The sequence below is a fragment of the Podarcis bocagei genome (assembly GCF_964188305.1).
Source record: "Podarcis bocagei genome assembly, chromosome: 14".
NCBI lineage: Eukaryota > Metazoa > Chordata > Lepidosauria > Squamata > Lacertidae > Podarcis > Podarcis bocagei.
The window spans coordinates 7,392,597-7,414,050 of record NC_138139.1 but is presented as its reverse complement, the minus strand read 5'-3'; the positions used below and the strand labels follow the sequence as shown (position 1 = coordinate 7,414,050).

Below are 21,454 nucleotides of genomic sequence, written 5' to 3'. Positions count from 1 at the left end.
TTAGCTAGGGCAGAAAGGTTGTTGCCTGTATTTTAAACAATTATAATTTAAATTTTATGAGCATAAATATATATGTAAATAAAATGCACACTGTCTAGAAGCGAGACATAGCAGCTGTTTGCCTAGAATTTCTAGTAATAAAAAAGGTAGTTTGACACACACGGGCAACCTGAATTTCTGTAGTATACGCCTCTTTTCTGACTTGGGGAGACTATCAAGTATTCCTACTGGAGCCCTGGGTTCGCACATCAACAAATGCAGGGCCCTCCACAAAGTGTAGTTTACCATCCTATCGGCTCTACACTACTGTCTTGTATCACTTGTGTGCAGAGGAAATTGCCACAGTTGGAACAACGGTTTGTCTTGCTTAAAGCTGGATGCCTGACAACAATGAGGTGTTTACCCTTACATCTCTACATAGAATTTTGTGTAAAAATAGCTTTGGTGTATTAAAAGCATTGCAACAATATACCTGCAATATAATTAGAAATGTGTTCTTTGGTACCTACCTGATAGTTTTACAATGAAATTGTGGGGTTGTTTTGGTTTGTTTGTTTGGTTTTTTTTAAATGGACACATCCCTTAACAAACAAAGAGAATGCAACTGGTTCAGGAAGCATTCGAATTTCTTATCTGAACTTGTATCCAGGTATTGAACTGGAAAAGTTCAAACAATTAAAAGAGCAAAATCACACTACTTTTTAAAACGAACTCATGTGACTCAATGCTGTTATGGTTGTACTTTCTGAGACCAGCTCTGGCTATGTTCCTCGCTGCTGGTGGGCACCCGGAATCCTATGTACATCTTTCACCTCCATGGTGTTGCCGTAGAAACAAAGAGCCGTATCCGAGAGCATCCTGGTAAGAAGCAATGGCTGCCCTCCAGATCACTAACCGGCCACATAGGGCGGAAGAGATCATGGGCGAAGGTGTAAAGCTAGCAGCCTGCCCTCTTTTCCCAGTCTCTTCATTTTGCAAGCCATCATCCCACTAAAGTGTGTTTCTTCTAGCCAAGTCATCATCAGGTGAAGTTAAGTCTTTGGTTTCTTTGGGGCTTATAAATAACATTTTTTAAAAAGAGTTGAAGTATAAACCTGCTTTCTTGAAGTCCTGTTCAGTTATTTTTAAAGCTTTTCCACCGAAGATTAGTTTGTGGTCAATTCTTTACGCTTTGGTACAAGTGCTTGATGAAGAAGATGAATTGCCTGAACTGGAGCCGCCCTCCTCCTGCCACTTATCCAGGCTCCTCCGTCGTGCGTTCATGAAAAAGTTACTGACCGTGCTGAGCTCCAGACCCAACTGCTGTGAAATGGTGATTTGCAAATCTTTGGAAGGGCGCTTGTTTTCCTTGAATATTGCATGTAGAGTCCGGCGCTGGACGTCCGTAAAGACCAACCTGGGCTTCTTGGGGGTGTTACTTTTGTCCTTCCCATGCTCTTGCTCTTTCCGTTTGCAAGCTGAAATGAAAAAGAACACAACACTATGGCTTGAATTCGGTGCAAAATGTGGGGTTTGCAGCCAAATCACAAATGCATGTTTTGCTAGACAGGCACAGTGCCAGTACACAGAGAGTTCTTGAACTTCCTAGAGAGGACTCTCTATGTGGTCACTTCCCCTCCCTCCTCTGGGCAGGAATTCTGTAACAAAAAGATAATCCTTGATACTTCTCACCTGTACTGCATTTGCTGTCTGCATTGAAATGTAAGTACAGTGGTACCTCGAGTTACAAACACCTCGGGTTAAAAACGCTTCAGGTTACAAACTCCGCTAACCTGGAAGAGTTACCTCGAGTTGAGAACTTTGCCCCAGGATGAGAACGGAAATTGTGTGCTGGCAGTGCAGCGGCAGCAAGGGGCCCCATTAGCGAAAGCACGTCTCTAGATAAGAACAGTTTCAGGTTAACAACAGACCTCTGGAATGAATTGAGTTCATAACTAGAGGTACCACTGTAAATCTTTTTTGTTTATCTTACTAAAAACATGTGGTTCATTCTCTGCAACGGAGGTGAAGAAGGGGAGGTCAACAGACCACAAATAGAAGGCATAAAATGGTGTAATTGCCTTATTCCTAAGCTTTAGTAAACTGCAAAATGTATAACTGCTTTACTCTGCTCAAAAGGCTTCACATCCCATTTACTTTCTTTATTTCTCCCACACATGTGGGATAGGAGGTTTAAATTTCTCAATCCCTGTCTCCCACAGTAAATGTCGGCAATGTGGTAACTGCTGACATGTGCAATAGTTCTTGATATTTTGGGATCAAAATTTGTTTTCCCCACCCCATAAAATTTATATATAGCTTGATTGTAAGGGGGGGAGGGACCCACAAGCAGTTTACCAAACTCCTGTGCTCCTGGTATCTATGGCCCAGCCTTAAGGCTGGTGGAAGATAAAAGCCGCAGGAGTTGTTCTCTGATGTTGTGGCTGAGTAGTTGGGGCCTGCTGTACAGAGGGCAGATCAGGGAGGCCTTAGATCCACAACAGCTAAAGCTCTCCCTGCTATTCCTCAGAGATCTACCAGACTGGGGAGAAAAACCACACCAGCCCCAGGAGCTAGTATGGCGATTTGCCCTCCCAATGGAGTGAACTACAAAAGGGGGGAAGCACCCCACCCTCTGCCCTGGCTGCTGCAGGCTTGGCAGGAATAGGAAGTGGTTATGAAGTGTAGGGATGCGGGTGGCGCTGTGGGTTAAACCACAGAGCCTAGGACTTGCTGATCAGAAGGTTGGCGGTTGGATCCCCACAACGTAGTGAGCTCCTGTTGCTCGGTCCCAGCTCCTGCCCACCTAGCAGTTCAAAAGCACATCAAAGTGCAAGTAGATAAATAGGTACTGCTCCAGCAGGAAGGTGAATGGTGTTTCCGTGTGCTGCTCTGGTTCGCCAGAAGCGGCTTAGTCATGCTGGCCACATGACCTGGAAACTGTACGCCGGCTCCCTCGGCCAATAAAGCGAGATGAGCGCCGCAACCCCAGAGTTGGCCATGACTGGACCTAATGGTCAGGGGTCCCTTTACCCCTTACCTTTATGAAGTGTAGACTCCCCCTCCCCTCCCCATTCCACCCAGTCTCCATACAATTTCTGGGGCCAGGAATGATTTTTAGACAGCATAAATATGATAAACATGCTTAGCCAGCTGCTCCCATAATTTTGCATGATTGTTCCCTTTGGTGGTCACTAGGTGGTGGCCTTGTTCTCACTGATGAAGAATATTTAAGTAAAGTAGGAGCATTCAGCTCCACCTGATTGTACTGGCAGGCTCTGCTCCCGCAAACCCTGGCCCGGCCCAAGACATTTTGGCACCTGAGGTGAAAACACAAAATGCCACCCCACTTCCAGGGAAGAAGGCGTGAATGGAGACCTACATCAGGGACAAGAGGGGTGTGAAGATCTACTTCAGGAGGAAGCGAGGGAGTCAAATCAACCTTACGCAATGGTTGGTGTGACTAAAAGGCCGTTTCACGGGTGGGTGCAAAAACCTGGAGACCCCCGGAGGGCGCCCCACCTCTCTGGGGTGGAATGAGACCAGTAGCGCTGCTGTGGAGATGGCATTTGGGGAGAAGGCTGCCAAGGAGGTGGCAGATCTGGTCTCCAAGGCGTGTGTTGTTGCTGTCCCTGCCAAAGCAGCATCTTCCTTGGAGGCCAGAGGATTCCTTATCATAAGTACAGATTCTAGACATGCAAAGTTTGTTCTCTTTAAAAACACTGTGAGGAACAAGTAAAGAATTTTTTCTCTTCCTGCATTTTTGATCACGGCTCGATGCAGCTCCATATATGAACCAAGCAGCTTGCATAATAATAATAATAATAATAATAATAATAATAATAATAATAATAAATAACATTTTTATTTATTTATAGCCTGCCCTTCCCGGTTCAAAATCCGGGCTCAGGGCAGCTAACAACAAATTTAAAACAGTTGTAAAAGCAGCATAAAACACAGTATAAAAACATGAATAACAATAAAATTCAAAGTTCAGAAATAAATTTAGGGGAAATCCATCTAATAAGCATTAGATAATCCTCAGGGCTAGCTGGCTGAATTGGTCCTACTTGGGCCAGCGAGGAGGCCAGGGAAGAATTAGCTGTGGGGTCTCAGAGCAGGTAATCTTCATAAAAGGGGAAGGGGAGGGAAGAGAAGGGAAATAAAAGATCAGGCTGAATTCAAATTAAAGGCTAGGTGGAAAAGCTCTGTCTTACAGGCCTGAAGGAAGGAGGTTAAATCCTGAAGGGCCCTAGTCTCCTGGGACAGAGCATTCCACCAGGTCGGAGCCACCACTGAAAAGGCCCTTCAGGCCCTTGCATGAATGGAGGAACAGCTTCATTCGTCTATGGGGCATAAGAAAGTAAGAAGAGCTTGCTGGATCAGGCCAGGGGCCCACTGAGTCCAGCATCCTATTTGCACAGTGGGAAGCCAGCAAACAGGAGCTGAACACAAGGGCATGACCACCACTGGCCATGGAGGCAGAGCAGACTTTAGGATGCTTAGAGGGTTTTTGGGTTTTTTTTAGTACCGCTCCCCTCCCCATGGAAACCAGAGACAAAATCATGGTTTGGGAAATGGAGCAGAGCCAGTTATAGACAGCAGTGCATGAGCCACATATTGGGATAATGACATCCATCTACAATTGCAAATCTACAGCTATCTTTTCACCTTCATTTAGGGTGTTTTGGGTCAAATTTTGAGCCAAAATACATCAGTTTCATGTATATTTCTCCCACCTGTTTGCACAAAGCAGTCAAGGTAATCAATAAACCAAATGTATGACAGCACTAGCAGCCTCCTATCTAGCATTGCTTGGGAATTATAAGAAACCCAAAAAATTCTGCGCAGCCTTGAAATCAGTGGTCAGAATCAGTGCACTTTTGAAAGATTCAGTCTGCCTTCTTGATTCGAAATGGTGTCTGATTTTATCCAGACATAGACAAGAACATGGTCCTTGATGTCAGGAACCAGCATGCAAAATTTTGGTTGCAACATCTCAAGTGCTTAGAGAATAAACAGCTTTGCATGAAAGGCTCTGGCTTCCTGTCCTAGCTGCTGTCGTCCACTAGATGGAACACGCTCTCTGCATAAAAGGAGGAGCACAGCCAAACAAAAGAGGAAAAGTGAGGCATCTGCTCAATGTGACTCATCTATTCCCATTTCAGTAGATGTTGGAGGTGTCAGAACAGCAATATTCTAGCAGCCCTCTGCATATCATCATCATCATCATTATACCGCCATTCATCTGAGCATCACAGGGTGGTTTACAGTACAAAAACACAAAAATACATAACATAATAACAAACTAAACAATAAAAAACCCACAGTTTAAAAGGCCATATACATACAAACAGATGTAAAGAGTAATGGCATGTGCCTCTTTTTCTCTAGTGAAGTGTGCAGAATGAGGCCAACTTAGTGCCAGAAGTAGGAAATGCTAAACCAGGGGTCAGCAAACCTTTCCAGCAGGGGGCCGGTCCACTGTCCCTAAGACATTGTGGGGGGCTGGACTATATTTTTTTTTGGGGGGGTGAATGAATTCCTATGCCCGACAAATAACCCAGAGATGCGTTTTAAATAAAAGGACACATTCTACTCATGTAAAAACACACTGATTCCCGGACCGTCCGCGGGCCGGATTGAGAAGGTGATTGGGCCGGATCCGGCCCCCGGGCCTTAGTTTGCCTACCCATGTGCTAAACGAATCATTTCCTCATAATAGCTGCTGGCAAAGTTGCCTTCTCTGAGCTCTGTTCTGAAACACCGGCAATGTGGCAAGCGGAAAATAGGCAAACAATTTAATGGAATCGAAACTTCTGCCAAAAGATATTGGAACTGGCTGGCATACTCTACCAGGTAAGAGGAAGTAGAAATACTGACAATGTCACTACAATCTGCCTCTTTCGGTTGAACCGAGATAAACGACTGACCTCCAATAACTCTAAATGGTTACTGATGCACTGAGGGAGGAGCATAAAAGTTCCTCTTTTCAACAACAACAACAAAGGCTCAAATATTTTGAGTTGACCTGATTTCAAGCTTGATGAAATGAAAACTTAGTCATGTGGTGCAGATTCAAGGTTAGAGATGTTGCACCTGAACCATTGCTGAGCATTGCTAGGTATTCTGGAACACCTTTGAAGAAACCACGGATGGTGGCAGTAGAGATCATTTTCTTCCCAGAATTCCTGCTTCCTCCCACAATGGCCAATCACCTGTTTTCTTTCCATTTTGGGGACCAACTCTCTCCCCTGCTTCCTCCATGCACCTGCGTGTCACTTACAATCTTTGACCAGGTGTAGATCTGCTTCTGGTGGCACTCTGGGTAAAACCTCAGCGGCTAGGGCTTGCCGATCGCATGGTCGGCGGTTCGAATCCCCGCGGCGGGGTGAGCTTCCGTCGTTTGGGCCCAGCTCCTGCCCACCTAGCAGTTCGAAAGCACTCTTAAGTGCAAGTAGATAAATAGGGATCGCTTTCTAGTGGGAAGGTAAACGGTGTTTCCGTGTGCTGCGCTGGTGCCGGCTCGCCAGAGCAGCTTCGTCACGCTGGCCACGTGATCCAGAAGTGTCTCCGGACAGCGCTGGCCCCCGGCCTCTTAAGTGAGATGGGCGCACAACCCTAGAGTCAGACATGACTGGCCCGTACGGGCAGGGGTACCTTTACCTTTAGCTTTAGATCTGCTTCTGGTCTGAAACAGCCTCTCTCTTTGCAGAATAAAGCATGGTGAGGGCCTGGGCAAGCACGCACGTGCACACCCACACACCCACACCCACCCACCCACACACCCCTGGGTGACCTGGAGACATGCTCTGCCTCTGGGCTGAAGGCAGCCCATCATAATCCCTCACCCTGTTCTCCCAGTAGTCAGCCAGGGGAGCACTTGGTATCATCCATTTTTACTTATTAAATCTGTATCCTGCCCTTCACCAATAGATCTCAAGGCAGTTCACAGCATAAAAATACAAAGTAAAAACACAAAATACGTAATAATAACAATAACAATAACCTCCCCCCACAGTCCTCTTCCCCACTTGCCATTCCCAGCAACAGGTTTTCAGAGGTCAAGCATAGCCATATGCGCATCGCAGGCTCTGGCAAATGCAAGGTGGAGAAGGAACATTTTGGATCGTTGCCTGGAATGAAGGTGTGTCTGAGCCCCCTCATTTCCTCAACAAAGTAAGAAACGGTGAGACACATGGCATTTGGCTGCAAGCAACGCATCTGGCAGCAGTTTCCAAAGTGGTCTTTTGGGGAGTCACATGCAACCGAGGAGCCTCTTTGGGGGTCCTTTTGCAGCCTGGTGGGAGCAGAAGTGTCTCTTTTCACCACCACTCAGAATTTGGCGGTTTGGGTTTTATTTGCCACTGATGCTTATCTAAGTTCCGAATTAGGGCCCCGGTGACTTGTTCCCACTACTGGGCAACAACCGTCCAACCTCACTTGTAGACAAACATTAACAAAGAATAAATGAGCCCAAGGAAAGGAGGTTATAAATCAACCAGCCACAAGGACGCTGCCAAAAAGCAACCGCAGAGTCCCTTCTGGCATCAGCGCAGTTGCCATTAAAGCATCGAAGGAGGCCTGCATGTGGTTTTCTAAGGAGTGGGAGATGAGAGGAGGAAGCGTTGGGTAAAATACCCCTCCTCCTCTCCCCACATACCAAAAAGGTCTTTAACAAACTGAAAATTATCAGCACATGTCTAATATCAGCAGGGGGGGATGCGCCATACAGTGGGTGTCTCTGCACTAAAGACCCCACTCTTGTAGCAGCTGCAGGAGGGCCTCTTCAGTGATGGCCTCATGACCTTAAGGGCAGCCCCACACAGAGTGTATTGTACTAGTGCAGTGCCTGAATCACTCTGGTCAAGCTGTCTTAATGTCAGGCGGCAGTGGATCCAACTTCCACGGCAGGTCGCCAGGAATGGATAAGACAAGGAAAAGTTCTTACCAACTGCTTTTTATTGAATATTCACAGAGAGAGGCTTGGAAATGCAGCCTCTTGGAATAATGGCATTGCCCCGAGTGAGTCTCCACCCCCTCCCTCTCTCCCTTCATGTGTCATCACTGCGGGTGCTGAGATGCACCCTCTGCCTCTGAGCTCTCTGCTCTCCTACTTTCAATGCTTGCCAGGTTCTGGGAAGGAGTGGGGGGGTCTGGAATGCTTTCTAAAGACACTGCGTCCCATCAGCTGTCCCCCCTCTGGTGCTTATTCCTCCTCCTCTCCCATTGTTGGAAGTCTCACGGGAGACAGGAGACAGATGTTGATGTTACTGATTTCCTGTTTCTTTCTTCCAGTTTTTCATCTTCTGTCCTGCATAGTTAGAAATAAACGTAGCGATGTAGCACATATTTCCAGCTCCTTCTGCTGCTGTTTGGATACTCTGCGTAATGGGAGTGTGCCTGAAGCCTCATTAAAAGCTTAGGTCGTTAATCACCGTCAGAGCAGAGCTTCGATGGATTCTGAAGTACGACGTGGAGGAGAGCCATTTCAGCTCGGTCATACGCAAGCTCCGACACAGGCTGGGGAGGCAGTCTCCACCATTCCTCCTCTTCCCAGTCCCTGACACTTAACCCAAGAATGGTAATACCTGGTGCATTAGCTAGAACAACAGTTGTCAGTTTGCTATGCCAAGTTTAAGGTTCTGCAGTTAGAATACTGAACTCTAAACAACTTGGGGCTGAGCATTGGGACCAGAAGATACTCTGCAGCAGCCCACAGCTCTGTTGTCCTAGAATGATAGAACTGTAGAGTTGGAAGGGACCCTGAGGGCCATCCCTGCTACGCAGGAATCCTGCCCGCAGCAGCCACCCAATGCCACTCTCTGAAACTGCATCCATAAGTAAAAGCAGAATCACAGAAGGATGGCACCTTGGACTGCCATCCCATAGAATCAGGGTACCATGATCAGCAGTATTCAACGCCACTGAGAGGTCAAGCAACAGTGACATGGCTTCACTCCCCACCTGCCTCTCCTGGTAAAGGTCATCCATGAGGGTAACTGGGGCTCTGTGAGATGAGCTGGCTATGTGCCCTACAAGATGCGCCAGAATCCCACACAAAGTGGCATGTATCCCCCTCACCCTCACTGGATAAGACAAAGGGGAAGAGCATTCATTAAAAGTAGAAAGTTGGAAACAAACTGATGCTGGGGTTAAAAAGACTCATGGGTCCATCAAAATCTGAAGGCATGGAAGAGATCCAGTCCGTCTTTCTGTTCTGCCAATAGGTGCCTACAGCCAGGCACTCAGGTGAAGAAGTATTGGGAGTGACATTTTCCTTTCCTTATTTCTTAATGTACCCCAAAGGGCTGGAGTAAGTATGTGGTGCTGGTGGGGAGGCTAGTAACTTGTGGGTACCCACTCTTCATACAGTGGTACCTCAGGTTAAGTACTTAATTTGTTTCAGAGGCCCATTCTTAACCTGAAACTGTTCTTAATCTGAAGCACCACTTTAGCTAATGGGGCCTCCTGCTGCTGCCACGCCGCCAGAGCACGATTTCTGTTCTCATCCTGAAGCAAAGTTCTTAACCTGAGGTACTATTTCTGGGTTAGCAGCATCTGTAACCTGAAGCGTCTGTAACCTGAAGCGTCTGTAACCTGAGGTACCACTGTACAATAAAATCCCTGCACTGCATAAGGGCAGCAGTCTCCCGCAGACATTCTGCTACAGAGCTTAAGCAGAAGGCAATGTTGCACCTGACTGAAATCGTTGGTGGGCGCAGACGATCAAATTAATTATGCAATAATAACAGGATCCGCTGCACCACATTACAGTTTCATCCTAGGTCATAAAACGTATTTATGGTACATGTCTGATGATCAGTGATTCCATCCAGTGTCCCCAAGCTTTGATTGCAGCTTTTTTTATTATTATTCTTGCTGGGCTGATGCCAGATAATCTGCCAGGAAAAAATGACTTTGGGGGAGAGAGTGTATTTGGAGGAGAGCATGTGGAAATGACAGAGAGGAGGGACAATGTACCCCACCCTTCCTAAGCCCACTCACAATTCACCTGAGGGTGCGGCAGACCAGCCCCTTTATATTGCAGCAGATTCTTGGCCAGTCTAGTTGAGAAGACCAGGGAACGGGCGCTGGCTGAGAGACCCTGGAAGCAGAGGCACCGTGCAAGTCAGAGGAGGTACAAAGAGTCCCAGCTGGCCGAATGCAGTCTTGGCATCTCCTCCTTGCATCACCATGGCACAGAGTGGGGCAAGGCAGGAAGCCTCCCCCATTCCCAGCACCCCTTCCTCCTGGAAGCAGCACAAGACCGGCTCTTGGCAGCAAAAGTGAATTCTGCTATCATTTTCGAGAGCGGTGATTGATTGTTGCCTTTAACGTATTGCTTTAATTACCTGTCCAAGGCTGGGAATATTTCAAGCTGCAGTGGCATTCATTTCCTAACTTGTTACTAAAATACAAATGTCAGCACAAGCCTTCTCCATAGGCCAGCGATGGAACAGGCTGGTGACGCCCATCTCTCTCTTTCCCCAAAGGCTGCCTTAGAACATTGTCAGAGCCTTGGTGTGAACCCCAAAGTGGCTGAAGGGGAACCTAGGTCCTCATTTGACCTCTTGCTCATTGAGGGGATATTACACAGTGCTGAAAGATATTCTGAACTTTCCAAATGAGGGCAGAAGCCCAAAGAAATGGTTCAAGATAAAAATTGGGCAGATAGAAGGCTGTGGTGTGCTGTAGCAAAAATGTGTGCTGGCTTAGAGATGCTCTAAAACATCAAGTTGGAGAGGAGAACACGCAGGAGGCAATCGGGATTTCACCAGACATGTGTGGAAACCTGCATTTCTCTCTAATGACACCCACACCATAAAACAACAAATGCAAAAGAGGCATTTAAAGTGGATTAAAGGCCACGACTGGACCTAAGGGTCAGGGGTCCCTTTACCTTTACTAAAGGGCTCCTCAGCCAAGAGTGACAAATCCACTTTTTTAAAAAGCCCTGGACCTTTTTGTAGTTGGGAAAGGATGGACAACAGCACTGAAAAGCATGAGGTCAATTAGTGGCTAGCAGGAAGGTGTGTCAGCGCCCCACAGGCAAATTAGGATGAATGCTCTCTGCCATATAACCATCCAGTAAAAAAATCTGAACAAATGCTCAATAAAGATGGCCTAACCTCCACGTAAGCTGTGGGCCAGCAAAATGCTGAAAATCGCCCTATTTAGACAGGCCCTCGCAAGATTATTTTTTATCTAAAGCATTCAATATCTATTAATGTTTTTTATTATGTTTCACAAATACTTGTAAACTTATTTTGTTTCAGTTTATATGTTGTAAGCCACGTAGCTATACTCTAAGAAAGAGTGAATAATTTTCAAATAAATGAAATAAGCAAATCAGAACAAATGTTCAGTAGGTTGTCCGAAGGGGTCCAGAATCCACCTGGTTTAAACTTCAGCTGAGAAATGGAGCCTAAAATACCTTTTGAGCCTTTTTGGTGGCATCAGTGCCATATGTGGCCTAGATTAATGCAGGAAAGAAACCTAAATGTCAAGCTTTACATTTGCCTAACAGGCTAACTCGAGGAACTGCTTTGAGGGTCATGTGTGAAGTTAGCGCTGTAAGACAGTGTTAAAGAGGATTCCCTGTTTAGGGAAGTTTTTAATGTGTGATGTTTTATTGTCTTTTTAATTTTCTGTTCGGAGCTGCCCAGAGTGGCTGGGGAAACACAGCCAGATGGGCAGAGTATAAGTAATAAATTTTATTATTATTATTATTATTATTATTATTATTATTATTATTATTATTATTCCCTCTCAGATTCATTCCAATGCAGAAACTAGTTCTGCAGGTTTCCTTTGCTTTCCATGTGATGATGTGGAAAAACTGGACCTTGGCCCGATAAATTTCAATGACCAGCCCTAAATGTGCATTTGGATTATGGTGACCCACTGGATAATGCTAGTGTTGAGCATCTCCCTTCCTTGCTTTCATGCCCAGACAAGTTTCTAAACGCTCTTTAATTTTCAATTTTTAAAAAAATCCATAAAAGAACGGTCCCTTATCCTCACAAATGCTCACATAGCTAAGGAAGACGACACTGACTTGGAACAGCGCATCGCCCCCAGTTCTTGATTCAAGGGCATTTTCCTTTGGGGCTGAGATTAATGGCCAAGCTGCTGAAGTCACCTCCTCTAGTCCATTTCTCATGTTCCATAGTTATGTGGGATTAGCAGAAGCTGCTACAGCAGGAAATTAGAAAACCAGAGCAGGCTTTTCAGCAAAGCAGGCCAGCTCCCGCACCCACCTCAATTATCCTGCCAGGTGGTTTACTACCAGACGCTGCCCAGGCTGCTGGTTTTACCCTTCATTCTTCATAGCCTACGAGAAGAACCATCTCCTCCACCGCCAACTCTGTGCAGCACCACTGGTAGCAACAGGCACCCCATTCTGTTGCCCTCTCTGTGCTTGCCACCACCCATGTATAGGGCACTGAGGGCATATGGGGCTCAGAGTCCCCACTACCTTACAGTGGCCTCCTTAGGAGTAGGAAAACAGCCAGCTGGATTCCAAGTCTCCTGCTTGGCAACCCCAGCCCATCTCCCCTTGTGCTTTCGCAGGTGCTTGGACCACCACTAGTAGCATAACTCCAATGGTCCAAGCAATGGGTCAGGGAACAATCAGCCCAGGACAGCCCAGAAATCCAGTTCAGCAGTTTTGGACAGAGTATAGGAAACAGAGAAATGTGAAGATACAGTGAGCATGTAAATCAAAGTATATTTAAAAAACTAAAAAACCTATGCCAGAATCCTGGTCTTCTCATCCTACACTAGGCCAATAGCAGAATGTACTTGCCTACCTTGGCAGTTCCAGGATGAGCAGCCCAAGAGGGAGGAAGGTGGTGGGAACCATCCTAAATTAAAGGCTATGCAGCAGCCACCCCTTTGCTCCCCAGTGCCCCCAAACCTATAAAAACATTACAGTCATACCTTGGGTTGAAGTAGCTTTGGGTTGAGCGTTTTCGGGTTGCGCTCTGTGGCGACCCGGAAGTCACGGAATGCGTTACTTCCAGGTTTCGCCGCTCGCGCAGTTGCAGATGCTCAAAATGACATCACGCACATGCGCAGAAGCGACGAATCGTGACGCACAGACACGCAAACACAGGTTGCATTCTGCTCTTGATGCGACCGGGTTTTGGAACGGATCCCGTTCGCATCCAGAGGTACCACTGTATTCAGAATTGTGGTTTACCCAACCCACTAAGTAACAGCAACGATTAATTGCCCATTTATTCAAAGTCCAATTAAAATTATTTCGTTTAATTAATTGAACAAAACTGATGGGCTTTATTGAGTGATACCAGCCAGCTTTTCAAAGTCTGATATTTATTTACACCTCCAGCCCTCCCTTGGCATCACCTCTTACCCCAATGCACACCCCCACTCAGTGTTGCAGATCAAGGCTCCTGTCAGAAAAGGGGCTGAAGGGTTGTTCTACAGCAAGGCGTGGGGAACTGGCAACCCTCCAGAAGGTGCTGGACTGCAACCACCTCTGACCACTGGCATTGCAGAGGTGAGGTCAGACCCCAAATGGCGGCAGGTGGAGATGGAGATAAGTAGTCAGTTAGCATTTCCATTGGAAAGGCTAAATTCTTGTCACCGTGATTTCCTTGTGGCAAGGAGTTCCATAGTTCAGTGTTCCCCGAGCTAAGTACAGACATTGGGCTCTGGAGGGATGGTGACACAGCCTCCTCATTTAAGACAGAATTTGCTGATCCAGAGGATCTAAGTAGGAAAGTCCATATTTTACTTTCCCCCTCTCCATGCCTCTCAATGTGTTTTTATTAGTCCACTGTGATTTCCCCCCTCTCCTTCTCCTCTCACATGTGAGCTATACTCTACTCAGATGGGCGGTGTATAAATAATATTATTATGATTATTATTATTACTACTACTCCGCCACCCACTGCCAGTTTATTTCGCATCTCCTCTCCTTTCCCCTCACATTCCCTTCCTCCTCCTGCAACAACTCTCCTCTCTCCATCTCCTTTCCTTCATCCCAGGTGAAAATAGGAAGCTTTTCTCTCTTCATCTTAATTCCTCCAGCACTGGGCCTTTTTCCAGCGGAAGACGAAGACCAGGGGTCAGCAAACTTTTCCAGCAGGGGGCTAGTCCACTGTCCCTCAGACCTTGTGGGGGGCCGGACTATATTTTGGAAAAGAAAGAACCAATTCCTATGCCCCACAAATAACCCAGAGATGCATTTTAAATAAAAGGACACATTCTACTCATGTAAAAACACGCTGATTCCCGGACCATCCGTGGGCCGGATTGAGAAGGCGATTGGGCCTTAGTTTGCCTACCCATGATGAAGAGGACCTTCTCCACCTGAACGACCTGCCCCCTATACTCAGCCCGTGCTGGCACCTGTGCAGTAGAAAGGCTAGGCAGCCAGCCAGGTGGATTTAGGTGCATCACTGCAGTGAGTCAGGGGTGCCAACTTGAATAAAATATTGAGGACCCAGGTAAGCCCCACCCTACATAGCTGATCACATGACCTGGTGCATGCACACCATTTTAATGCCAATGCCCATTAACTGGGGGGGCAAATATAAATAATAATAATAATAATAATAATAATAATAATAATAATAATAATAATAATAATAATTTATTATTTATACCCGCCCATCTGGCTGGGTTTTCCCAGCCACTCTGGGCGGCTTCCAACAAAACACTAAAATACAACAACCTATTAAACATTAAAAGCTTCCCTGAACAGGGTTGCCTTCAGATGTCTTCTAAAAGTTTGGTAGTTTTTCCCCACATCTGGTGGGAGGGCGTTCCACGAGGCAGGTGCCACTACCGAGAAGGCCCTCTGCCTGGTTCCCTGTAGCTTTGCTTCTCGCAGTGAGGGAACCGCCAGAAGGCCCTCGGCGCTGGACCTCAGTGTCCGGGCAGAACGATGGAGGTGGAGACGCTGCTTCAGGGAGGGACCTCTGCCCCTAGAAGCTGGCTCCTAGGCACTTAGTCAAGCCATTGATTTACCTCGCTCAGCATGGGCAGTGAGTGGTTTCCGGCGGGGTTATCTGGCAGCGCTGCTTGGAGGTACCCGGACTGACACTTGGACCTTGTGCCTGCGAAGCAGATGCTCTGTCACTGAGCAGGCAGGGAGCCCTGAAACCCAGCTGAAGGAGGCGAGGGCAGAGGTCCTGGAAAAACCCACCCTTGGTTTGCTGCGGAAGCTTCTGCAATTCCTGGCTTGAGTGGAAGTCGGAGCAGACCCAGCGGCAGGATTTCGCCTTTCTCCGAAGAAGCTGCCTGGGGGAGGGGGAAGGGCGCGTTCAACGTCACCGGGGAAACACTGCCAGGAACAAAAACGCAAAGCCGCACCCCCGCACCCAGTCCAGGTTTCTTTTATAGCGCACCGGAAAGAAATAGACCCCTTTTAGTGCAATTGTCTGAAAAGATCAAGAGGAGACACGAATTTAAATGCTTGCGAAATGCGCAGATAGGATCCTCGGTCTTTATTCCTATTTCAAGGATTCCGCCCCATTCGCTGCCCAGTGAAACTTTTCCAGGGAAGAAGAAGAAGAAGAAGAAGAAGAAGAAGAAGAAGAAGAAGAAGAAGAAGAAGAAGAAACCCCGATGTTCTTGCTCGCTCTCTCCACCCCATCCCCCAAGGGACCCCTTCTTGTTGTGCCCCCCTCCTAGTCAGTTGGGGTCCGCCATTTCTTCCTTTCGGTTTGCCAGGCTCTCTCCGGCAAAGGGCAACTTGGCCAAACTTTTCATCACCTGCCCGGCCCAGCCCCCCTCCATGGGCCTTTCTCCGGGCAGCTAAGCCACAGCTAAGCCTAGGAGATGGCGGGCTGGGAGACGCTGGATGGGCGCTGGAAGCCGCCTGCTTGTCATTCTGGGCCAGCTGGGCTGCCTGGCAGGGGCTGAGAGCAGCTTGGAGGGGCGGTTGCGGGGGGAGAGAGAGACCTCGGCAGATGCCACGTGCTTCGGACCACTGGAAAAAGCCGAGAGGTGGAAATGAGGGAAGCGAAGGGGCGAGTTGCTGCTGCTGCTGCGGGATCTTAATCGGCCCGATAATTCTTCCCTTAAATGCCGGAGAGCGAGTTATAATCCGGAGGCGAAATTTAATTTGCATTGCCTGGAGTAATTTACGACGTTTCGAACTGATGTTCATACATCAATATCAATCGGCGCAGATTTTTGCCACTTAGGAAGATCATCTCGCCTTTAAAACCTGCACAAAATAAAATCGATCGTGGGTGCATTTGCCGCAGATTGCTTGGCTTGGCTCTCTGCTCAAAGCCAGGAAAAGCGGTGGAGGGGCGCGGGGGCGCGGGAAGGCAGTCCAGAACCTGCCCGGCCCTCCCCGAGGAGCCACCGGGGAGGAAGGAGAAAGCCTTCCTCGAAGACAGACCTCTGGGCCGCCGGCACCGCGGGGAAGCCGCCTCGGACGCCGCAGGCACCTTCTCTGCTGCGTCTCGGGGGTGTCACCGCCTCGTGGCCACAATCCGCCCTGGAGCTGCCCGGGGCTGGTGGAGCAAAAACGGCCAAGCAGGGAGCTTCAGGCTCCTCACTCGCCGTCCGTTCCCCGCAGAAATGATGAGGGAAGAAGCGGGGTAGGAAATCCCGTAGTCTTATACAGCCTCGGCTGTAACATATAGGATGCACTCATAATTATTATATAATAAAATGTAACAAAAAATTACATATTTCATAACTGCATTACAAAAATACATGCAACCTTCCAGTTCCAGCCACGAGGATTGCTTTGCGCGCGCGCACCGACTTCCCTCTCGAGGAAAGGGCGTGTCGAGTGATTCCGAGATCAAGGGTTGTTTCCTTCCAGTATCGATCTATGCAAATCCCCTCCCAATAATCGAAGGGGAATCTCTTCTCTCTCCGCCCAGCCGCCCTCCCCACGGAAGCAGCCTCTTGGCAGCAGGAGAGCCGTCCAAAGTGCCTCCAGCCGGGCACTCATGAAAGGCAGGACTGAGCGCACGCTTTGCGCAACTTTTGCCGCATCCTTCCACGACTTTTCCGGCAAGCGCTGTTCTTGCTTGTGATCCTCGACGGCTCGGGTCTCCTCAGCGGCTTGGACTTCCCCCAGTCAAAGGGTTATTTCGCCAGCCTCAGTTTTGCGGGCTGTTGAAAGCTTTTGCCGGGTTGCAGGCTGCAGGCCGAGCCCGGAGGGAAACAAGAGCTGTCTTCCAGGGCGAGAAGCCAGCGCCTCCAAAAGCCAGGAACTTCCTCGGCTCTTCCAGGCGCCGCTGCTCTGAAGCGCACAGGCGCCACCTACGCGGGACCTGCGCGCTCCTCCGCCACCGCGCCAGGCCAGCCTTTCACCAGGGGGTTCAGCCCGAACAGCTCGCCTCGTTTCTCTTTCCATCCACACAGCCGAGAGACCCTGCAGAGAGCGAGCCAGCTGTGCCCAACGCCTCTCCTGCGTAACAGAGACCTGCCGGGTCAAGGAGGCGGAAGAAGCCCCTTCCCAGGCCAGCCTTTCGCCTGACCCTCCTCGCCCTCGAAGGTGCCAGGCCAGCTAGGGAAGCTCCCGACTTTGGCTTCTGGAAAATTTTGTGGGCAAACCGTTGGCTATTACTGTATTTGCTGAAAAGCAAACCAAAAGAACACGCCTAAAGCAAAAGGCGGGCGGGAGGTCCAAATATCAACACAGTAACGAGCTCTGTTTGCAAGGAATGGTGCACTGAACGCGATCCAAAGGGACCTGCAGCCACCACCTTGGACATTAATCCGGACAGACTGGAAGACACCCAGCGGAGCACGCGTGTAAGAGGAGGCCTCCACGCGAGAAGGAGCAGGGCAGCAGGAGGACCAAGGACGTTTAGGTGAAAATGCCAGAGCTGCAGCCACCGGCCGCCGCCTTTTGCAGTGGCCACACGTGTGTGTGTGTGTGTGTGTCTGCCGCAGCCCCTTGGCACAACCGTGCGACTCCGGACGCGAGGAGAGCGCGTGGAAAACGCTTTCGGCTGGAGGGGGGGGGCTTTCCACGTGGCCCCGATTCCTGCCCCATCCTAACGCGCCACAAAGCGCTGTAGGCCAGCTCTGCGCCTCGGAAGACCAGCCGGATCCGCGGCCAGGGAGCGACAAGACAAAAAGGCCGCGCGGAGAGGTCCCTCCCTCGCTCCTGAAGGCACCGCAACGACACTACACACCCCTCTCCCCCAGTGGCCACCCACCCACCCACTCCATCCTCAATCTTCGGGCTGGTGGGCCTTTGTTTGGGAACGGTGCAGGGGGCGTTTTGGCCGAGCTGGTCGAAGGGGAACAAAGCCGAGAGAGCCCCTTCCGTGTGCAGCCCCCCACCTCGCCTCGGCCCGCTGCTGCCTCCCTCCCACCCCATCCCCATCGCTCACCTGCCAGCCTGAGCGCGGACATCCTCTGGAATTCGGGCTCCTGTAGCCACTTCCACATCCTGCGGAAAGTCTCTCTGCCGGACTTGAGCTTGCTCCAGGGCTTGGGGTTCCTCAGCAGGTCCGAGAGCGTCCCCTGGGAGCGGCAGAGGACGCGCTGGGCGAAGATGGCTTGCGGGATGCTGTAGCGCTTGAGCTCGGTGGTGATCCTCTGGGCGACTTCTTTGGTGTTGATCTCCTCCATCTGCCCCGAGCCGCTCCCGCCGCCGTTGACCTGCCCGGAGGCCGCCGCCGCCGCTCCCGGATGGGCTTCCCGGGGCCCGGCCCCCAGGATCTGCCCGTGGCCCGGCGCGCTCAGGTGGGCGTGGGGGTGGTGCGGGATCCCGTGGAGAGGCCCCATGCCGGGAGCCGAGGTCGGCGTCAGGTGCTGCTCGCCGTGCCTGGCCAGCAGGGCAGGGTGATGCGCTTCGTAGCCGTTGGGAGCCAGCATCTTCTCGGCGGCGGCGGCTCCCGGGTGAGCGTAGTGGGGGAGCCCTTGCTGGGAGCCGTGCAGCCCGCCCAGGCCGGAGCCGGAGAGCGGAGAGAGGCGCTGCCCCATGCCGGGGACGTCTTTGGCGTGGTAGGGCGAGTACAGGTTGTTCATGGACGCGGCCAGGCTCCTTTCGTCCCGCATGAGGGTGAAGCTCCCGCTGACGTTGCCCGACAGCCGCTGGTGAGGATGATGAGGGTGCTGAGACGGGTGGTGGGGGTGGTGGGGGTGATGGTGATGGTGGGGGAATTTGTCCGCGACGGTGGAGATGGGCGGCAGCGGCTGCAAGGGCGTCAGGGTGGTGTAGGTGCTGCTCATGCTCAGGCCAGGCGGGGTCTCGCAAGCCATGGTGATGGTGGGGTGCAGAGGGCCGCCCAAAGGGTGCTCCGCGCCGCTCCGGTGGTGCGCGTAGTCCCCTCCGTCCAGGAGGGCGGCCATGCCCAGCGGGCGAGCGCCGTGGGACAAGGGGTTGCTCTGGCCGCCGCTGCCGCCTCCGCCGCGGGGGTGGGCGCTCCGGAGCAGGTCGGGGCCCGGCTCATGGCTCACCCCGTGGAGGTCGCCCAGAGTCTCCATCGCCAGTTGGGTGTTCATGGTGGCCGCGTGGGCGGGCGGGCGGCGCGCACATCTATCTGGCTTGGGGTGGCCCGCGAGGCACCGAGGAAGCGCTTCCCTTTGCCGGCTCGCCTGCAACGCCGGCACCTTCCCCGCCCCCGAGGCCGCTCCGAAGCTCGCTCGCTCGCTGGCTCGCCCGGCCTGGGATGTTGCCGGCTAGAATTTGGGTTTTATTCCAGGAGGGAGACGCGGCTGGGGAGAGGGCTTCCTTTGGTGTTGGGAATGAGCCCCCGGCAGATGCCTCCCCGCCGGTCTCCCTAGAACAGCCTCAGCCGCGCCGCCAGTCGGGCTCCGTGCGCCTCCCTCGCCATCGCCAGCTCTCCCGCTTACTGTTTCAGTGGCTTTGGTGACGGGCTCCGCGGTTGCAGCTGCCGGGGTTGGGAGAAAGCGGACATGCGCGCTGGGGACTCACGCAGCGCCTCCCCCTTCTCTCCCTCTCTCCGCCCCCCCCGCCACCTGCGCGCGCGTCAGGACCCACACACTCACACGTGCCTGCTGCTGGCGCGCGCGCAAGACCGGCTCGCCCAGCTTGCTCTGGGATGCTGCGCGCTCGCGTCGGAGGCTGAGAGTGCCAGGCACTGACCAAGAATGTGTGTCGGGGTGTGTCCATGGAGGAGGACCCCCGGAAAGGCCGGCCCTTATTCTCCCCCCGCCCGCCCCAGGCTTGGGACTGTCCCCGAACTTCCCGCGGGTCGTGGCTCATCTTGCCCTGAGCTCCACGGGAAGGCGGCGTCTCCCTCCGGCGCCGCTGGGTGCTTCATCCCCTCGGCGACTTCGCGCTTCCAGCAGAGAAGCTGCGCGCAGCTCCGGGCGGCGGATGGGAAGACCCCCTCGCGGGTTTTTCACGCCTGGAGAGCGCCGGTTCGGAGCGGGTCGCAGTCTCCGCTGTTGCCGGCCGAGCAGGAGCGCCGAAGAACCAAGAGTGGGCGGGGACGAAGGCAGACGAAGCCGGGAAGAGGGAGTCAGAGGCGCCCCCTGGTCCCTCCTTCGCCTTCAAGAAGGCTGCCATCCCGTGCCACACATTTACCTGGGAGGAGGTCCCCCTAGAAGTCAGTAGGCGTGGGAAGGGTAGCTTTCTTTGGCAACCCTTTTATCTAGCACCGTATTACCAACACTGACTGGCAGCAGCGGCTGTCCAGAGGTTCAGGCAGGGTCCAGGGGGCCTCCGCAGGAGATTCCGGCGAAAATTGTACCTGGGACGCACAGCAGGCGCTCCTCCCACTGAGCCACCATGGGCGTAGCCAGGATTTATTTTAGGGGGACAGGCTTTATGTTAAGGGGGAGCAAAGCCGAGTTATCTGCGACGCAATTGGTCAGTTAGATAAATATTTTTATATATTTGCTTGATTTAGGGGGGCAGCTGCCCCTTGCACTCCCCTGGCTACGCCCATGTGAGCCACAGGGCCCTCCCCTTCAGGCTGGTGTCCCTCCTCTCTCTGGCATCTCCTTCCAAATAGTGCGGGGGTACCTGCCACCCCTCCCCTGCTTTATTTTCACAACAACCCCATGGGGTAGGCTTGGGGCTGCAACAGGCTCACAAACGTCCAGACATCCACTCCTCCATCTCACGGGGGCGGCTTGTGGTTGGTCTCTGCCCCTTTCTGTCACTAGAAAGAGCCCTGAAAAGAAGTCATCGCAGCTTTCTCGCGGGTCTGATTTGCTTCCTGAGTCCACCAACCTGTCTCTAAACCAAGCGGTGCGAGATATCAGGGCTTCCAGGGGCTGACCTAGGGTTGGAAGGACCTTGCACAGCGCACTTCCTCCCAGACAAACTCGTAACACTATGGGAAACGTTTTTTGATTCAGAGCGCCAGGTTGGAGGAATGAACCTTTGCTGTCACCACCTTACATATTTAAAGAGTTTTCAGCCAACTTTGAAACGCATGACTTTCCCCTCCAGGAAATCCTGGGAAGTGTAGTTCTCTTTGCAAAGGTGCTTCAGTTGGGGTGGAGGAACATGTGGGATGGGCTTTAATGGGTAGGAGAGGAT

The 21,454-nt window shown here is 51.1% G+C and overlaps 1 protein-coding gene across 1 annotated transcript; it reads right to left on the bottom strand.

Moving 5' to 3' along the window:
* Nucleotides 1-377: 377 nt before the first annotated feature.
* ONECUT1 (one cut homeobox 1) lies at nt 378-19,800 on the bottom strand. Its single transcript, XM_081169234.1, has 2 exons — nt 18,327-19,800; nt 378-1,457 (listed from the first exon to the last, which is right to left on the bottom strand). Exons 1-2 carry the CDS (start codon nt 19,441-19,443, stop codon nt 1,165-1,167), a joined length of 1,410 nt encoding a protein of 469 aa, XP_081025360.1. The 5' UTR covers nt 19,444-19,800; the 3' UTR covers nt 378-1,164.
* Nucleotides 19,801-21,454: the final 1,654 nt, after the last annotated feature.